Here is an 18,700-nt window from a genome sequence, read left to right as displayed (position 1 = left end):
AAAAAAACTGTAGATATCTGGAACCCGGTAAGCTCTAATGATGTACACGATGTTAAAAAAATGAAAAATCTTCCAGAAGCAGATGGATATGGAACTGATTTGGGAAATATTCCATACAGATTGTCCAAGTTTAATAAGAGCTTGTCAGTTTAATTGATAGCCCAGTTACTGTTGGATTCAAACTTACAGTGCTAGTGATTTCGGACACTGATCAGATGAGTTGGCATGGGGTGCAGTCACAATTCCAGTTCATTCCAGAGATTGTTGTTCCACTTCAGACTTGGCAAACCATGTCTACATGAAGCTTGCTTTGTGCACAGTGGTACTGTCAGGCTGGACCAGGTTTTAGACCAATAGATTTACAAAAGCATATAAAGACATCTTATGTAATTTTGTGTTTCCTACTTTGAGGCAACAGTTTGAAGATGACCCATATAAGGGCGGGATGTGGTGCAGGTGATATGCCATAAGCCATGTTAAGTCAAGGCTATACATTTAGTGAGAAAACAAACAAATCAGCTTTAAGGAACCTTTGTTTAAAAGTGCAATTGAGTAAAATGGTATTTAAAAGAAGTATTTTTATCATATGGCCAACTGTTCCAGGAACATTCTCATCACATTGTGCTGAGAGATTGCTGGAAAAAGTTAGAAAAACCTCTCAAGGAAGAGTAAGTAGATAAAAGGACCAGATAAGGAAGATGCAAGTTACAAAATGTACAAGGAGAGAAGAGATACATCTTTTCATACAGTCTCTTTCTGATTTTATGGAAGATCTAGGAAGAAATTGTATTTAAAAATATTAAAAATTAAAAAGTAATTAAAAATATTAATTGTACTGTTCCAGTAGGGTAGTGGTAACATATAATCTCATATCTGCCTCATGTCAGCTTTATTGTGGGTGTGATTACTGTAGTTTTGAGTATTTGGTAGTCACATATTTTATACAATTGCCTTTAGACTTCCATTTGTAAATGATCACAAGTAAACAGGTTTTATAAATTTTTTCATTACATTCAAATGTGTAAGATATGTGTCAGTGGTAATAGCATGTGTGCTGCATAAAAACACCAGTGTTCCTTTAAATACACAGCTAGCTAGGGTATCTTTACAAGCCTGATACAAACTGAAACAACAGCCATCGATGCTAGCTGAAATCCTCAATTAGAAAGGCAAAGACAAAGAGTAGATAAGGCCAGTTGCTCTGCTCACCACCTGCTTTTCTCTGTTGAATAAGTGTTGTACCATTAATCTCCCTGGTATTTATTATCTACAGGAGCAGGCTGTCGCCCCCGGCCTGGCCACTGGTCTAATTGGAGATGGTGCCAAACGACGTTGCTTTATAAATCAGCCTCCACATCTACATCCTGACATTAGTCTTCCTGAAGACATGTGCATCAATACTGTACATCAGACCTGCACTGTATTCTACAGCTATATGACCTTCACCCTGAAGAAGAGGTGAAAAGTGACAGAAAGTATTAGGAATATGCTTTATACGCCTGTGTGTCTGCATCAATCTCACTAAATAGAGGTTGTTGGCTTGCTGGTTTCAGGTCTTCTCAGATACATTAGCACTGCTGTGACACTGCACATGTCAATCACCCATTTCACCTTTTTTTCAAATAGAAATGCCAACTCTGCTGTTGGTAATGGTTATGATCAGCTTCTGTCTGCATTACATAACAACCTCAACATTCAAGAACAATTCAAAGGCAAAAGCTGCAGCTGCTATTAAATGATGCAATTTAAAGTTTGGAGTGATACAGTTCTAATTATTGACGCCCTCTGAAATGGCTTAGGGCTACAATTACACTGTTTGTTAATTGCTTCATATGAGAGGCACTTATCACCCCCTCTCACGTCTAAAAAAAAAACTTTCAGCTACTGTTGCCTACCTAGATTAAGTGGCTCTCACAGTAGGGTTGATGGCCAGTGTTAATTGCATGAGTATGAATAATTTATCTGAGTATTGGCTAGATGAGATGAAACAGCCCACAGTCAATATGACCGCTCCATCTTAGAAGCCAAGGGAATCCCTAAGGCCTGGAAGATCCTGGGATAGATACTAAGGGGTTTAAAGCTGCTGGTTAGCAGTGGAATTAAACTGTAGCCTCCAGGGTTCTCCTCCAGTCTGCTTATTCAGCTCCTTCCTTGCTACTGATGATACTAATGCTACCTGCATTTCATGGGGTTCGGCGAGTCCATTTTTAGGTCAGGTTTAATTTTATTGTGCTCCTGGAGCTCCAGGTATACTGATGGAGATTTTTAATTTTCATAAAAAGGCAGAAACTGAGGTGGAAAAAAATGCTTATAAGCTAATGATTTTAATGAGAATCTGCACAAACTTTTGTAATTAGCTCATAACCAAAATCATAACTATATTATTCACTCCGGACCAGATCCTGAGCCGTATATATGATATTTAATTAAATTACTAAATGTTCTTTTGAGAAGGGAATTAAAGTAAATTAAAGCCTGCCATCTAGTGGAGGACTAATGTATTTAATACGCTGAGAAACTAGTAGATGCGGGTGAGGATAAACGGTATATATCATTATTAGCACTTCGTAATTAGTGCACAAACAAAAACTTTGAATTTGTTTACTTATGCTTTTAAATATTTAATGTATGCTGCACATGGATTGCTAAAAGTATTTGGATGTTGGCTAACTGTCAAAAAAATCTCAACAAATATGTGTAGATGCTTGTTCTACTTTATCTCAGCTAAATCTAAACCAAATCTCTCTCTTTCTCTATCTCTCTCACACACACACACACACACACACACACACACACACACACACACACACACACACACACACACACACACACACACACACACGAACAAACAAACAAACACACACAAACACACACAAAACTGTGTAGGCAGAACAAACAATACGGTTGCACTTTGGAGTGCTGGCTCTGGTTACTTAGCCTCTGACTAAAGCGTGGAATAAATTTGCTCTCCGCAGGCATGGCTACATTCTCTGTTTTTTTCTTCTTTTCGGTTCTGCTTCAGCAAAAGCTCCAGATCTTTGCAGGTAAGACACCCAGTATCTCACAATGCTCAAACTAATACAATGGTAGACACAAGCATGCAATCAAAATAGCTCTTGGCTTTCTTGTCCATAAATAACGATACATGAAATGATGCTTTATAGACTAGTAATGGAAGAATAAGTGCCTACTGTAAGTATGTTTTTAGAGATCCGTGCTTAATCTTAATCACTTAACAACTCTCAACATCTCCCCAGGGCCAGTGTTCCTGGATAAGTGGGAGGCAGATACTCTTTTTCAGCGGTACAGGAGGGCAAACCTAGGTGCTTTTGAGGAGTTTTTTAAAGGGAATTTGGAAAGAGAGTGCATAGAGGAGAAGTGTAGCGTGGAGGAGGCCAGAGAAGTCTTCGAAAATGATGAGAAAACAGTGAGTAAAAGAAGAACTCACAGTACTACACATATCTCAGAACTCTACCGATCACTGGCTAAACTTATTCTGGTTTTACAGATGGAGTTTTGGTCAAGTTATGCTTGTAAGTTCCTTTTAATTGTTTAATGTGACTTCATTAAAAGTTCTAGAATATAGAAATTGCTTCAGGTAAAATTTTCAACACACACTAGATCTTAAATGTTTTCTTATTTCAGATGGGAACCAGTGCAAAGCAACACCATGTAAAAACCAGGGCACATGTGAGCACCAAAAGAGCACGTACATATGTCACTGTCGACCAGGTTTCACTGGACAGAACTGTGAAATAGGTGAGACTAAAGATCTCTCCAAAATATATATATATATGTCAGTAATTTCCCCCATGTCCCCAACATGATCCATTATTATTTATACTGCTCTGATTAGTGACTGCCAGGCAGTGTGATATTAACAACGGAGGCTGCATGCATTTCTGTTCCACACTGGAGACTCGTGCTGCAGTGTGCTCCTGCGCTACTGGGTACAAACTGGTTGAGGAGGTTACATGTGTGCCTGAAGGTAATTTATTTACACCTTATCTTCCCTCAGAACCGCACAGAATAATAGTCTGCTGAGAGACTGCATCATTTAATAATTAATCCTTCAATATGTAATCCTATTGTGTGTGTTTACAGTGAAGTTTCCCTGTGGTGTTAGAGAATTGAGCAGAAAGATTGTTGTGAGAGCTTTAGGCTCCAAACTGCCTAACAGGACAGAACCTGAAAGTATTGTTAGTCACAAGAAAGTTACCATTGCTAACAAAACGATAAGCCAAACGAAGGGAAAAATCACCACTTCTCGTTCCAAACTACCCATGTGGTACCATAACAACACAGAGCAGGTCAACAACAGGACTCGCATCATTGGTGGAGACTCGGCATCGCCTGGAGAAATTCCCTGGCAGGTACAGAGTCCGGGCAATTTCACAACAGCTGGATTAAGCAGTTAACATCCAGTATGACATGTTATCTGGACAATGTATAAACATGGCATTGCTGATTGGTGTTCTGTAGGTGGCCTTGGTGCAGCGCTCCACGCAGCAGGTGTTCTGTGGAGGATCTATTCTAAGCGCACAGTGGGTAATCACTGCAGCACACTGTATAGAAGACAGCAAGCAGAGAGAGTTCTTTATCAGAGTAGGTAAGACTCCTGGCTAATAGAGACATCATCTATGACACCAAATATAGCAAGGTTTAAACAGCAACATTTTCACATTGAAAGTAAACACCTACACAGAGCAGGCAATGCCATATGCCCAATGCCAATGCTATACGTCTTCACCTAAACTTCAGGAACTAAAAGTAAACCTGTTTCCCTCTCTTTTAGCTTCTCTAGTTACAGTAAATCTTATTCCTGGATTAATGATCCATCAATTGTACCTAAATTAAATTAGGCAAATATGATTCAGGTCATTTAGAATGTGACAAATATAATGGTGTTCTGTATGAATCTGCATATCTCGCAGGTGAGCACGATGTCAGCAAGAAAGAGGACACAGAGCAGGACATAGCAGTGGAGAAGGCCATAATGCACCCTCGCTATGACCCATCCACCAGCCTATACAACCACGATATAGCTCTTGTGCGCCTTGGCCGCTCCATCGTTTTTAACAACCAGGTGCGGTCCATTTGCCTCGGACCCAGCAGCTTTAGCGAGAGCCTGCTTCACTCTGGCACACCGGCCACCATTAGTGGTTGGGGCCGGCTGCTGTTTCACGGAAGAACTGCAGAAATACTTCAGATAGCTGACGTGCCCTATGTGGATCGAAGTGACTGTAAGGAGAGCAGCAGTGAGCGGATCACACACTTCATGTTCTGTGCTGGCTATAAGGACGCATCAAAGGACGCGTGTCAGGGGGACAGTGGGGGACCCCATGTCAACCAGTATAAAGGAACATGGTTCCTTACTGGCATTGTTAGCTGGGGGGAGGAATGCGCCAAAAAAGGAAAGTATGGCGTATACACACGGGTAGGCAGCTACTACAAATGGATACAGTATGTCATGGGGATCACCAAAAACAAGCCAGCTAATGATGTTGAGTTATAATTTGAAGATTTTTTTCTCTTTATATTAACCCCAAACCCACCCCACCCCCCACCCCCAAAACATAGCACAGTGGCTATGTTGGCCTCACACCTCCAGAGTTGGGGATCAATACCCGCCTCCCCCATGTGTGTGGAATTTGCATGTTCTCCCTGTGCACTGAGGGTTTTCTCCTCCAGTTCAAAGACGTGTGTTGTAGCTGTAGGCATCTCTAAGTTGTTTGTAATGTGTGAATCAGTATGGGATTGCTCCCTCATATAGGGGTTTTGTTGGAGTTGTTGACAACTAAATATGAACGGTTTCTTAAATTAAATGCAGCTTTTAGACTTCTGCTACACCAAAAAAAAAATCATTCTTACCTTGATATAGACTGCAAAAAGAATGAACATTTAGCCATCAAATAGTGTCATATATTTGAATTAGTTACACTCTCCATTTAGTTGTTCTTGATGATGACAGGGGAAAAAATACAAAAACGTACTTAGTATTTCTTCAAAGCAAGCATAAAAACAGGACAGGATTCTAAATGCATATCATGCAACACCCCTCCTCCTGTCTCCTCCCTTCCTGGACTGACAGAAATCACTTGATAAATTCATCTCACAGAGCCCAAAAAGCAAGCCGTGCTATAGCTTTGAACTCACACACTTCAGAGGAAGAGAAGAAATGCGGTATGCTGCAAATATCTGACACTCAAAGCCTACTTTTTGATTGTGTGTGCCTAAAAAGACTCATGGCCCAGTTCTGAAAAACCGCTGGATCTCCCCTATCACAGATCAAGGCTTTTCAACCATTTCAGGGGCTTTTCAGAGAGAAAGAGAGGGGTGTGTGTGTTTGGGTGGTGGTGGGGTTGTGGGTCTGCAGAACTCTCCAATTAAAACAGAATTTCTAGAAAATCTTTTATTTAAACTCATGTAATACAACCGTCCACATATAAAAATTCTCCATAAGTGCTACAGTTGCTACCTTTACAGTATAGTGCATACAGTACTTATTTACAGAAATTAAAGCTCTTCATCAGTCATATTAAACTGGAAATAACAATGTGCAGTGTCCATATCACAGAGATGCTACAGTTTTTCTGGGGCCTGGCATAACATTCTGAGCTGTAAAGTAAGTAACTTACGAGCAAAATAAATAAATTAGCACCGTAAAGAAATGTGCACTTTGGAGTTGGTCCTGCTGCTCCACCAAACTCATTTCCACTTCAAACACCGACATATCAAAGCCAGCCCTCCAACTGGGGGCTTGATTTGATGTGGTAAATTCATATAAGTCCACAATCAATATTTAATTATGCGCTGAACCCAGTAGGCACATTTCATGACTGCGGTAAAACCTTCTCTAATAGGAAGCAAAGATGTATTAAATAAAAAAAAGTGAGCATGTTTCAATTCAACGTGTACGTCAATCTCTGGCCCTCATGACTTAATTACGGATCTTCATGCATACATGTGTTAATAATACTCTAACTGTCTCCCAAAATTCTTTTTGGGTCTGACTTTAATACTTTCAATATTTAGAAGGTTCTTTAACCCTAAGTTTGTCTTAAGTGCATTTGTAAAACAATCTGGGGCCAGAAAAACCTACAATACTGCACTCAGTTTGGTAATGATGTGATTTGTGGAATGACGTGTTATTGTCCTGAAAGGGAATTCAGTTAAACTTTGTCCAACTTTTCTGGAATAAGCACCTCAAGTCCAATCTTTGTGTAAATGGGAGGCCATTTAATAGCCTGTCTATAGACACACAATTATTTGTTAACGTTATATTTAAAGTCTGTTCAAAAAGAATCAAAATCAGCCACACCTTAGGATTTCTTTGTCTATCAGTATGTGTGTGTGTGTGTGTGTGTGTGTGTGTGTGTGTGTGTGTGTGTGTGTGTGTGTGTGTGTGTGTGTGTGTGTGTGTGTGTGTGTGACTCAGATGCATTTAACCTCTAATAACTGAGAGAGGGAAGAAAATAAAAAAGCCATGCAACTCGTCTCTGAAATGCTGGCAGAAGCAATAGAGTAACAAACAAACAGCTGGTCATGTTGTCAGTCTTTAGAAGTTGGATCTTAGAAATCAGTCACGTTTTGAGAATGTGGAAACAGTGAGGAGTTTTAAATCATAATGAGATACAGTACTGGTAAAAATGCTCTAATATATTAAATGGTGCCACACAGTGGCATGGAGCCTGGCTGCAATGTCCAAATGCACCAAGCATCATGTCCAGTCACCAGGTGGAAAAACAGAGTGGCTGTGGGTCTCTTAAATCCATGAGAATACTTAATCAAAGACAAGACACTTGATAGGAATAAAGGTGCATCCTCTGTCATGGGTACAAACTAGTTGCACTAGTTTGCTGTGACTTATATAGACCTTCAAAATAAACACAGTGCCCTTATTTTCTCATCAGAATCCAGGAAATTGTAACATAATGTAACATTATATATATATATATATATATATATATATATATATATATATATATATATATATATATATATATTTTTTTTTTTTTTTTTTTTTATTAAAAAAACAAAAAAAACCTCTCTGTCTACAGGGTGCCCACTCAGGTATAGAACAGAGAACAGCTATTGTGTTGACACAAGTGTCTTGGATAAAGCTCACATAGCCATGAGGCTGAACATGCCGAAAGACAGTCTAGAGGGAGCTCAGCTTCCACGTTTTCAGTTTTCCTGGTTCTGTAAAACAAACAGACCAACAGAGAAGATATAAGACTAAACACAGCATCAAAAATGAAAAGTGATTCATGTAGTGTAATATGTCCTATAGTGTAATATGTTCTATAGTGTAATATGTCATGTAGTGTAATATGTCCTATAGTGTAATATGTCCTATAGTGTAATATGTTCTATAGTGTAATATGTCATGTAGTGTAATGTGTCCTATAGTGTAATATGTCCTATAGTGTAATATGTCCTGTATTGCAATATGTCCTATATTGTAATATGTCCTGTATTGCAATATGTCCTATAGTATAATATGTCATGTAGTGTAATATGTCCTATAGTTTAATATGTCATGTAGTGTAATATGTCCTATAGTGTAATATGTCCTGTAGTGTAATATGTCCTGTAGTGTAATATGTCCTATAGTGTAATATGCCTTTAGTGTAATATGCCTTTAGTGTAATATGTCCTGTAGTGCAATATGTCCTGTACTGCAATATGTCCTATAGTGTAATATGTCCTGTAGTGTATATTTGTCCTGTATATTTACACTGCAACTTGGGAAAACATGTCACTGCAGTATTTCTGTATAGACACGTCTGTGAGAGAAACTCTTGTTTTATATTGCTCTAAATCCTAAGATGGACTTTGTCCGCTAATAATTACAGTGTTACATTCAAAAAATGTGAGTAGGTGCTACAGTTCTGCTACCCTTACACTGTGTTATGTCGGGGATTTATTAATAAAAATGGGCAGATTTTTACCTGCTTTAGTATCTCGACAACTTTACAACAACAAAAAACTTGTAAATTAATCAGAGATCATATCAGCATCGATGTACTATAAGTACAGACAGCTATCGGTGCAACGAAGAGACATCCAATGCTGTGAGTGACTTTATACTTAGCGAAGAGACTAGAGAGACTGAAATGGATGATGAATTTGATCCTACTGATTTTCTATTATTAGTGATTTATTACTTTTCTACACACCGTGCAGCTGGTTAGAGCGTCCTCTGCTGCACCTTCCCATAATACCATGCAGGCCTGCAGCAGAGAGCCTGTCCTGTTTAGTGCTCAGGTTCTCCACCAACCTATACAAAACCAGGGATCAGTTTGAAAACAATGCTATAGCACAAACACTGCTACATACCTCTGAGTGCTTTCTGTAAAAAGGTGATCTCTAGCAAAGTGTTAAGAAGGAACAAGCAACTAATGCACAACTTGCAAATAATATGCAACACCCATATTACCAGATTTTGTTTCTCTACCTAAATGTTAAATCAAAATAGAAGTAAACAGAACACACCAGTGGCCGTCGTTGTCCTCCTGCTGCAGCTCTATGATATCACCACACTTAATGATGAGGTCATCTGGAGCGTATCTGCTAGAGCCTGCTCCAGCCTTGTGTTTACCTGGAGACTGGTAGAACAAGACAGGAAGCGAATGTCAGTAAATTCAGGAAAAAGTATAAAGAGAACATTTCTGAGAATAAATACACTGAGCAGGTGTTGGTAGTTATGGCTCGACTCAGGAGTGTGAGATCAAACACACTCACCAAACGAACAGTGTCCTCCTCTTCAGTGTCAGACATGTTAGGGAGATTAGCTCCACTCCAGTCCTCCAGATCTTCACAGATATCCACTGAGTGAGTGGCACCTGGCCAACCTAACACACGCACACGCGCACACGCGCACACACACACACACACACACACACACACACACACACACACACACACACACACACACACACACATATACATATATATATAAAATGAAACATTGAATATGTAGACAGTTGAGTACATAGTATATAGTGTTAGTGCATAGTGTGCAGTACACCATTTGGGACACAGCCTAATTTTGGGTTCAGGTAAGAATATCTTGACTTCTATATATCTCTTCTTATTTAGAGACACATGAGTACAATTACTGATGTATTAACTACTGTCTAACTTTATAAAGCATAGCTTCGGTATAAATATAATAAGTGCACAGCTTCTGTCTTAACATGAAATAAAAGTGAATAAGAGAAACAGCAGTTCATATAAATGTACATACTTGTTACACCTGAAACAAAAATGGCATTTTACACATACTCAAGATGAACAAATACACTGTGTGTGCTTATACTGTATGTCAAGAAACCGAAAGAGACGCTACAACTACACCAGCTACTAATCCATCAGTCCCAGTGCACACACATTCTAATGTCACAGAAATAAGACAAAATATCAGCTGTGTGTGTATATATATATATATATATGACCATGAAATAGAACGTAATATGACCAACATGTTGGACAATTCATAAATATTGCAAATTAAATATAACATAGTATGTTGTCAGGGTTTTATATATATATATATATATATATATATATATATATATATATATATATATATCAGTCAAACATACCATGACAACATGCTATATTACATTTCATTTTTAATATTTATGAATTGTCGAACATGTTGGTCATATTACGTTCTATTTCATGTCTTAACACTAGTACATAGATATTCTTCCTATCATGGGCCTCAACCTTAACAGTAAACAAATTTATTCTAAATACTTATTCAGGTTGTTTTTGCAGTGCTCGGTAATTTCTAATGTGTGTTGTCAGCCCTGGTTTTCAAATTTCAGAAAGCTAAACGCAGTAATAAAGCTAACCCTAGGCACCAATATCCAGTATGTGTGTTGTGTGTGGGTTTTTGTGTGTGTACACACTGTGTCTGTTGTCCTTGTGTTGTGGAGAAAGGCTAAACGGGTCTGGACTGCTGTGGCCCGACTCCGTCTCCTCCGAGCTGACTGACGCTCTTTGCTTCTTGCTGTATTAGGTGAGGAAGAGGATATACTAAAGAAACTGAATAAATGCTCTCTCAAACAAACACAAACACTTTACCCAAAGAAATAAGCCATGTTGTCCAGCAGCCCAACATAAACTGCATTAGAATATACAAGCTTGCATTCAGACCTAGGAAGAACTTATTAGAGCACAGCCACATGCTGAGCCAAAATGAAACAAAAGTAATTACAGTATGATGCGATTTGTCAAGGTTTTTATTTCAAAGCTTATTTGTTCACCACTTGCCTGTGAGTCATAATAGAATTATAAACAAAATAAATAATTGTATTGGTCTCAGGTTTAAAAAGTGAGCTCTGTCATAAAGGGATGTTTCATTCAAACCCCGAAAGGACATGATGTGCTTAACGATCGATGAAAGCTATCATTGGCTAATTACTAAGCATCATGCCAAACATCAGCTTCTTTATAAGCACTGTGATTGAAATATTACTTCTAAGCATGGTTTCAGCAGCCAAAACCATGGAGCCATACCAGAGGCTCTGAATTTTCTCATCATTTGCATACCATGCAGAACTGTGTTATGGATGGTGCATGAAGTACAGTAGGTCTCTGATGGTAAGCTATGACATGAGGGATGTGCAGCTGCTGCAGCCCTGTGTGTATGAAAGAGAATCAGAGCGACCCGCTTTACCGCGGAGCGTCACTGGCGCTGGGAAGGGCGAGCGAGGCGTGGGCTTCGGGAGCGCAGACAAACACACGCACCCGCTGACACGGACACAAGGTCCAGACGTGGCAGGCAACCTGTAAGAACCCCACGGGAAGGCCGCATGGCCCTGCAGGAGGAGAGGCAACCACACACAGTGCAGCTTCATCCTCCCCATCATAATCATCATCACCACCACACACTTTTAATGTACTTTATACTAACTACAAACTATTACTATCACTACCTACAGTATATACGCAGCATCCAAAGCATATAAATGGGAACACCTGTATCACTGTGCATTTATGCAATTTTCCAATCAGAATTTGATTCCACCGAGTGGCAGCTCTGTGGTGTTAACTGGCCTGTTGATGAGGAAGCTCAGAGGAGAACGGTCAGACTGGTTCAAACTGACCAGAAGTCTATAATATCTCAGATAACCACTCTTTATATCCAGGATGAGAAGAAAAGCATCACAGAACACCTTGAGTGCTGATGGGCAACAACAAATGTTTATGATTGGCTGATAACTGTATAAATTAGCAAGTGTATTTATTAATGTGGCAACTGAGTACATATATCTTTTAGTTGAAGTGGTTAAATGGAATATTATTATTATTATTATTATTATTATTATTATTATTATTATTATTATTATTATTATTATTATTATATCACCGTGTTTTACTGCATGTTTATTGGCTGAATATTGATGTTTTAGTGCTTTTCTTTGTGCCATTTTATAATGAAGCACAGAGATGATTTGAGATGAATCTCCTCAGCATGTCTTTCACATCTATACTCCGGTCCTCTGCTAGCTCTCCAGGAGACGTATGCATTTTCCAATTTATAACTGAAGCAATAGGCAGTGTAAGAGCAGGACAGGGAGATGTTAGGAAATCAAAGGCTAAAGAAGCTGTGAAGAAAACAGGTAAACAGCTGCTAAATGTGCTATCAGTGCTCTATTTGTATAAAAGGCGTGAATTTCTCAAAAGTCTTACCTCTCAGAGAGGGACGGAGACAGAGGAAAATGTTCAGCCAGTGGGTTGGAGTGACAAAGTTCACCTAAGCAAATCGCATGGTGAGGGAACTCTTAAGCAATATATATGTATTTTAAATATATATATATATATATATATATATATAAACTTTAGTACTAGTCATTTGTAGTCACCTTTAAATAGTTTCTGCTGGTTGGTGAGAATTTTTCTAATTGCATTCAACCAAGCAAGTTTTACCTCCACTGTCGGTGCCTTATGATAAGAAAAAGTCAAATTCTAAGCATTGCATTGATAAAAAAAAAGTACATTCACAATAAAATATGTTCACCCTAGAATCAAGCTCTTTATGAGGACCTCACCTGCACCGAATACACCTCCTCTCTGCCACTGTACCAGATCTCAAACTTCTTCACATCTCCTTTTACATTCTCTGTGATGCCCACAGCACTCATCTGCAAGGGGACACAGAGAAACACTCACTCTAGCCAATTAGCACTTCTCACAAACACACACACACACACACACACACACACACACACACACACACACACACACACACACACACACACACACACACACACACACACACACACACACACACACACACACACACACACACAGGAGGCAAAAGATGACCCGTATCTTAGGTCTTAATTATAAATCAAGATAAAACAGATGGGACCTTTCAAAATATTTATGAAGTCAACAGAAGTGAAGATAACTGCAATCCCGACAGTACTAGTTTCTACAGCTGAACTCAAATGAACCGCTAAGCTCCTTTAACACCACTAGAACAGACCACTAGAACAGACACCTTGATTTCTGCTAGAAACATGATATCTGGAGCTGGCTGTGCTAGCAAGGCTTATACTTGATTGGAAAGATCAAGTGAAAAAGTCAGCAGGGCTTTTCACAGTGCACTTAACCCCTGGTTATGATTGTTCTAAACATTGCTTCTAACCGCGGGTAGAGGAAGGTTTCACACTTGTAATTTAGAAGCATATATGTTTATGAAACCCTACTCCTGGATAAACCCTACTGTTAACCCATCACTGCGCTGCCGAATGTGTACAGAGTGAAACGATGCTGTGTGAAATGAAGTTTTGTTTAGGTGCTTAGTAACAGAGACCCAATCAGAAACATGTGCCTCATATTATGTGAATTGTACAGTCACTGAAACCCTGCTTACATACGTAGGTTTACATTTTATTTTCACTAATACATTAGGGTAAGACAAGTCAATATTTAATCATGGTTGTTGAGGTTACACCATGGTTTAGGATTGTACAGTGTGAAATGTCAGATTACTAATAGCCAGGATTAAAAAAAGTTTTGCATACCCAGTGACAACTGGATATGCATTGGGTGCGAACACAGCTTGTCCTGTCTAACTCAATCTGTTTTACTATTGTTATCTCCAGCTGGCGATGGACAGTGGTTGTTCAAGTGGTTAATGACAGGGTTCAAGCCACAGCACTGCCAATCTGCCACTGTTGGGCCTTCAGTAAGGCCCTTAACCATCTCTGCTCCAGGGGAACTGGCTATCACAGCTGACCCTGTGCTCTGACCCCAACCACCAAAAAGTTGGGATATGCAAGGAAAGAATTTCACTATGCTGTAATGTACATGCGACAAAATAAAGGCTTCTATTCTGGATGCTGTAATTTTCCATGCTGTTATATTCAGTCATCACTTGCTTTCCACAGGCTGTATAATTATTCTTAATCATTTTTAAAAGTTACTACTGCATTTTTATTTTGAACATAACATAAATGAGCAAATAAGTAATGGGTCCACCAGGTTTAGTTGGATACTGTGTGTGTGGCCCATACAGTACCTTAAGACAATGTTTGAAGCTGTAGGAAGGTGTCTTATTAGCGTGCTCGCCATGATCCTCCCTGCGCTTGCAGAAGAGGAGTGCACGCTCGTACAGGAACAGGTGCCTCTGCATGGGTTTGAAGCGTGCAAGCTCCTTCATCCGTGTCGCGCCTCTCTTATGACTGATCCACACACTGAAGGAGCCCTGCATCAGGACTCGGCCCAAATCACTCAGCTCACCCTATCAGATATCACACACACACTTACTTTCAAATTCAATATCATATTTTATTGGTCACATACATTATCATACCTAATATATTCAAGATGATTTTTAAAAAAAATTAAATTAAATTAAATTAAAATAAGCAATAATTCAATTAGTCATCTGAGATAGTGAGTGTTATAAGTCCAGAGAAAGTCCAAGCTCCTGGTTGAGGACCTGAATGCTCTGGAAAGAACCTCATTCCTCATTTATTTTAATGCTGATATGAGAGAACATACTGTAAACATCATACTGCACATTGTACATTCTGAACCTGCATCATCATCTACCTGAATCACACATAAAAATGCAGAAAAACACAGTGCTCACCTCATATCCTGTGATGGCAATCTGGTGCATAGAATCATTAACAGATTTGAGCAAGTCCAGCATGGCGTTCAGTGCACCCTGCAGCTCGGAGACCCTCTCACACCCTGAGCTGTACTTCAGCAACTCCTGTTCAATATAAACACATCCACTGTGAAACACAACATACTCAAATCTCCGTAATCCCTGAACCTGCTCAGCTGAATATATTATCGATTTCCTATCTATATCTCTGAGAGTGTCTGGAGTGGGTGGTAACGCCTGGGCACACCTTCAGCAGGAGCTGGTACTTGGTAAGACGCTGAATTGGTTTCAGCAGGTATGAATCCAGAGCCAGCTTGTGCTCTAGCTTCTTTTGGCACTCCTGAAACACGAGTGAACAGAAAACAACACAACTCAACCTAAATCCAGACACACAACATCATACTATACATCATGCAGCTTTGTTGTTTGTTTGTTTATGCTGTCAAAGTACATTATTTTTTTAATATATATATTAAGACAACTTTAAATAGAATAACTAGAAGAATTTGTTAACTTTTAGAATATTAGATCACTTCTCCAATATTCATATGTTGAATTGATCATTTCTTGAATAATCTTTCTTGAAACAAATAATCAAAGTTACTCAAAGTCCAATTTCAAGATTGAAATGGGTTTAATAAAAGAAATAGGATTAATCAATTTGTAACTGGTTTTACAATAATCTTATAACAGGAAATCTTAAATAAACTGGACTACATTTAAGATATTTTCTCTTGCTGGGATGTCATAAAACATCAAACAAATTATTATTTAATTTAGATAAATGATCATCTTCAAAGCTTTGGGTTAAATTAAGAATTCAAAGCCATCCTGCATGAAATGTTATAAATAGTTAAGAGTTAGCAGTCAGTGCCTGTCATTAATATGAAATCCAAACCGAATTTTATGTACTTTGTAGAATTCCATTAAAATAAGTTGGTTTAATACCCGGAAAAATGCACAGTCCGAAAACTGCTTCCATAAGGACTCGGATCGTGGCTTATTCTGACAGTAACGCTCGTATACCTGGAAGTTCTCTTTCTGAAACAAAATAAACACAATTCTCATACTACTATAGCTAAAAATCAAAGAAAAGTGAATTCCAGATCCATCAAATGGTTACACAGGAATAGAGTACCATAAAAGGGTTTGACATGGCTGCTGTTAAACTACATACCCGTCATAAAATGTTAAATGTTAAACTACCTGTTAAAATGTCATACCCGTTCTAGAAAACATGCTCCCACAGCTTCAGGCGTGTCCAGACAGCTCTCCAGGTCTTGCAGGAATACTCTGGAGAAACAGACCATAAATCACACATAGTCATTTTGGATCAAATTTAAGAGTCCTGACTGATTGCTAGACAAATTTACACTAATCACCACAATATCACAAGTGTCACTAGACACTGGACACTTGAGTTGTGTCTTAGGTGGTTTATGCTCTGGGGTACTGCAAATCTGCCACTGTTGGGCCCTTGAGCAAGGCTTAAACCCTCACTGCTCCAGGGGTGCTGTATCATGGCTGACTCTGAACTCTAACCCCAACCTAAAAAGTTGTGATATGTGAAGAAATAATTTCACTGTGCTGTAATGTATATGTGACAAAATAAAGGCTTTTAATCTATTAACTCTCATTATCTAGATATCTGTGCATCGAATTAGCACCAAAAACATGAACGTATATGAAATTAGAACAAATATTTCTACTATTGAGTCAGATTAAAGTGCATATCTTTCTAAATCATTCTCAAACAGCAGTGTGCCAGAAACCCACCCCCAGGGCTGATCTCCACTCTTCCAGCTGTGTTTTCATTGGCTTGCTCAAATCCTTATTTCACCAGCAGCTAAGTGATAATTAAGACACTTTAATTGGCAGAACATCATAATGCAGGCAACCAATTTGCCAATCCTGCCCAGCAGACCTAGATACACAGCAGGAGAAACTGGTCTCAAAGGCACTAACAAATGAAGCTGAGAAAACATGATAAGTTGCGTTTGAAAGTGTGGGGGTGGGGAAAGCAATAAAAGGTGTGTGAGAAAATGGGATGCTCCAAGCCACTGAGCCAGGGTGTGTGTGTGTGTGTGTGAGTTTTTTTTAACAGGATGTTTTATCTCATAGGAAACAGGGATTACTTATCCTCCATGTGCTGGATTAGTTTCCACGCTGCTCATCAGTCTTGTTATAATAAAGTTTTGAAGACGACGTGTGTGTTTGCGTGTGGTCTTGCCTGCTGTGAAAACTGTAGATATCAGGCATGTTTCCAAACAGTATATCTCTCTTGTTGCGCAGGCAGGTGGGCAGGAGAGAAGAGAGCAAGGGGTTGTCCATCTCTGCCCTGTAGCCCTGCAGTAAACACAGTTTCAGCACTGAGCAGCAGCTTGCTGGTACAGTATAGCACCATGTTCATGCCTAATATTTACCAAAAGCAAATGACATCAAAAAGAGCAGTTTTATTGGCATCTTCAGAATTCTTACCAGCAACACAGTCAGAAGCTCTTCTACATATATCCTTTCTGTCTCGATCAGCTCCCTCATTACATGACTAGAGAAAATGCACAGAGACACACGTTTACATATATATAGCATTTATATACTTGCTCTTCAGTACTCATTAAACAGAAATGTTACAGCTCGTTTCCATTTTAGAAAAAAGCAGATAGAACAGATGGCTGCATGACAACAAAGGGAGCTTGATGAGCCATAAACCTAATTAAATATTAACAGAAGAATGACAGAGATGTGTAATAACCTTCTATTTATATCTGGTCAATTGTTGTGTAGTTTGATCATTACAGGAAATTACAGGAACCTTTAGATGAACAATACTGTTTGAAGCAATTATGCATGGATGAAATAATTTATAACATGCATTTAAAAGTCAACTATCTAAGTAATAAACAGAATGTAGATGTTGATTAATCTCTTATAACAGCAGGCTCCAAAGTGTTTTCTCATTTTGTACCGGAGAAATTCACCAGCAGCTACAATTTCTAATGTGACATCTTTCACACAGCTGTTTAGCTCCATGATAATGTTGTGAAAGGTCGGCAAGACCTTTATAAAGCATTACAACAGCTATACACAGTAAACTCTTACTGCTGGTCATTATTTCTCTCACATAAACTTAATAAAAGTCTTGAAGAATCTCCCAAAGCATAGTCAAATAGATAGATAGACAGACAGACAGACAGAGGTAGATATATCGATAGATAATTTTTTCTTTTAAGGAGAGAAGACTAACTGTTTCCGCAGGTCTGCTCCATCCACGCCATCCACAGTGTAGGACGTAGCGTTGCGGTTCTGATAGTCGTGCAACACCTCAATCTGACACGCAAAAGACCATCTTATTATACATACACCCATGTCACATGCATGACAATGTACAGTACATATTAAATGTTAATCATGTAAGCAGTCAGCTGTATGGTATATTAAAGGATAAATCATTCTGACTCTATTACCTTCCTGGAGTTTGGGCTTTTCCGAGTTGCTCTTTTGCCTGAGAAGTCAAAGGTGAATTTCATACTTGAATTAAGATCTGTATTGCAGAAGAAA

General features: G+C 38.9%; 2 protein-coding genes across 5 annotated transcripts in view; one reads left to right on the top strand and one right to left on the bottom strand.

The window, feature by feature from the left end:
* The first annotated feature begins 2,887 nt into the window (after positions 1-2,887).
* f9a (coagulation factor IXa) lies at positions 2,888-6,906 on the top strand. Its single transcript, XM_027135100.2, has 8 exons — positions 2,888-3,044; positions 3,258-3,427; positions 3,509-3,533; positions 3,646-3,759; positions 3,857-3,988; positions 4,105-4,373; positions 4,483-4,609; positions 4,935-6,906. The coding sequence occupies exons 1-8, from the start codon at positions 2,978-2,980 to the stop codon at positions 5,513-5,515; spliced, it is 1,485 nt and encodes a 494-aa protein (XP_026990901.1). The 5' UTR covers positions 2,888-2,977; the 3' UTR covers positions 5,516-6,906.
* Positions 6,907-8,027: 1,121 nt separating this feature from the next.
* The window catches only part of mcf2a (MCF.2 cell line derived transforming sequence a), a 30,079-nt gene continuing 19,406 nt past the window's right edge, over positions 8,028-18,700 (bottom strand). For 2 of the 4 annotated variants that reach the window (XM_027135110.2, XM_047802712.1), the window contains exons 14-30: positions 18,607-18,683; positions 18,387-18,469; positions 17,621-17,687; positions 17,373-17,488; positions 16,366-16,435; positions 16,091-16,183; positions 15,390-15,482; positions 15,122-15,247; positions 14,546-14,767; positions 13,068-13,160; positions 12,882-12,960; positions 12,709-12,772; positions 10,923-11,023; positions 9,748-9,857; positions 9,499-9,611; positions 9,183-9,283; positions 8,028-8,202 (exon numbers count right to left, since the gene is read on the bottom strand). In XM_027135110.2, coding sequence (XP_026990911.2) covers positions 8,162-8,202; positions 9,183-9,283; positions 9,499-9,611; positions 9,748-9,857; positions 10,923-11,023; positions 12,709-12,772; positions 12,882-12,960; positions 13,068-13,160; positions 14,546-14,767; positions 15,122-15,247; positions 15,390-15,482; positions 16,091-16,183; positions 16,366-16,435; positions 17,373-17,488; positions 17,621-17,687; positions 18,387-18,469; positions 18,607-18,683 — 1,649 coding nt within the window. In that variant the 3' untranslated portion in view covers positions 8,028-8,161. Of the gene's footprint in view, positions 8,203-9,182; positions 9,284-9,498; positions 9,612-9,747; positions 9,858-10,922; positions 11,835-12,708; positions 12,773-12,881; positions 12,961-13,067; positions 13,161-14,545; positions 14,768-15,121; positions 15,248-15,389; positions 15,483-16,090; positions 16,184-16,365; positions 16,436-17,372; positions 17,489-17,620; positions 17,688-18,386; positions 18,470-18,606; positions 18,684-18,700 lie in introns of those variants that run through there. The other 2 variants (XR_007138380.1, XR_007138379.1) reach the window with 2 other exon arrangements.

This window comes from Tachysurus fulvidraco, chromosome 17 (genome assembly GCF_022655615.1).
Source record: "Tachysurus fulvidraco isolate hzauxx_2018 chromosome 17, HZAU_PFXX_2.0, whole genome shotgun sequence".
NCBI lineage: Eukaryota > Metazoa > Chordata > Actinopteri > Siluriformes > Bagridae > Tachysurus > Tachysurus fulvidraco.
The sequence above is the reverse complement of the archived record's forward strand: the minus strand, read 5'-3'. Positions and strand labels throughout refer to the sequence as shown.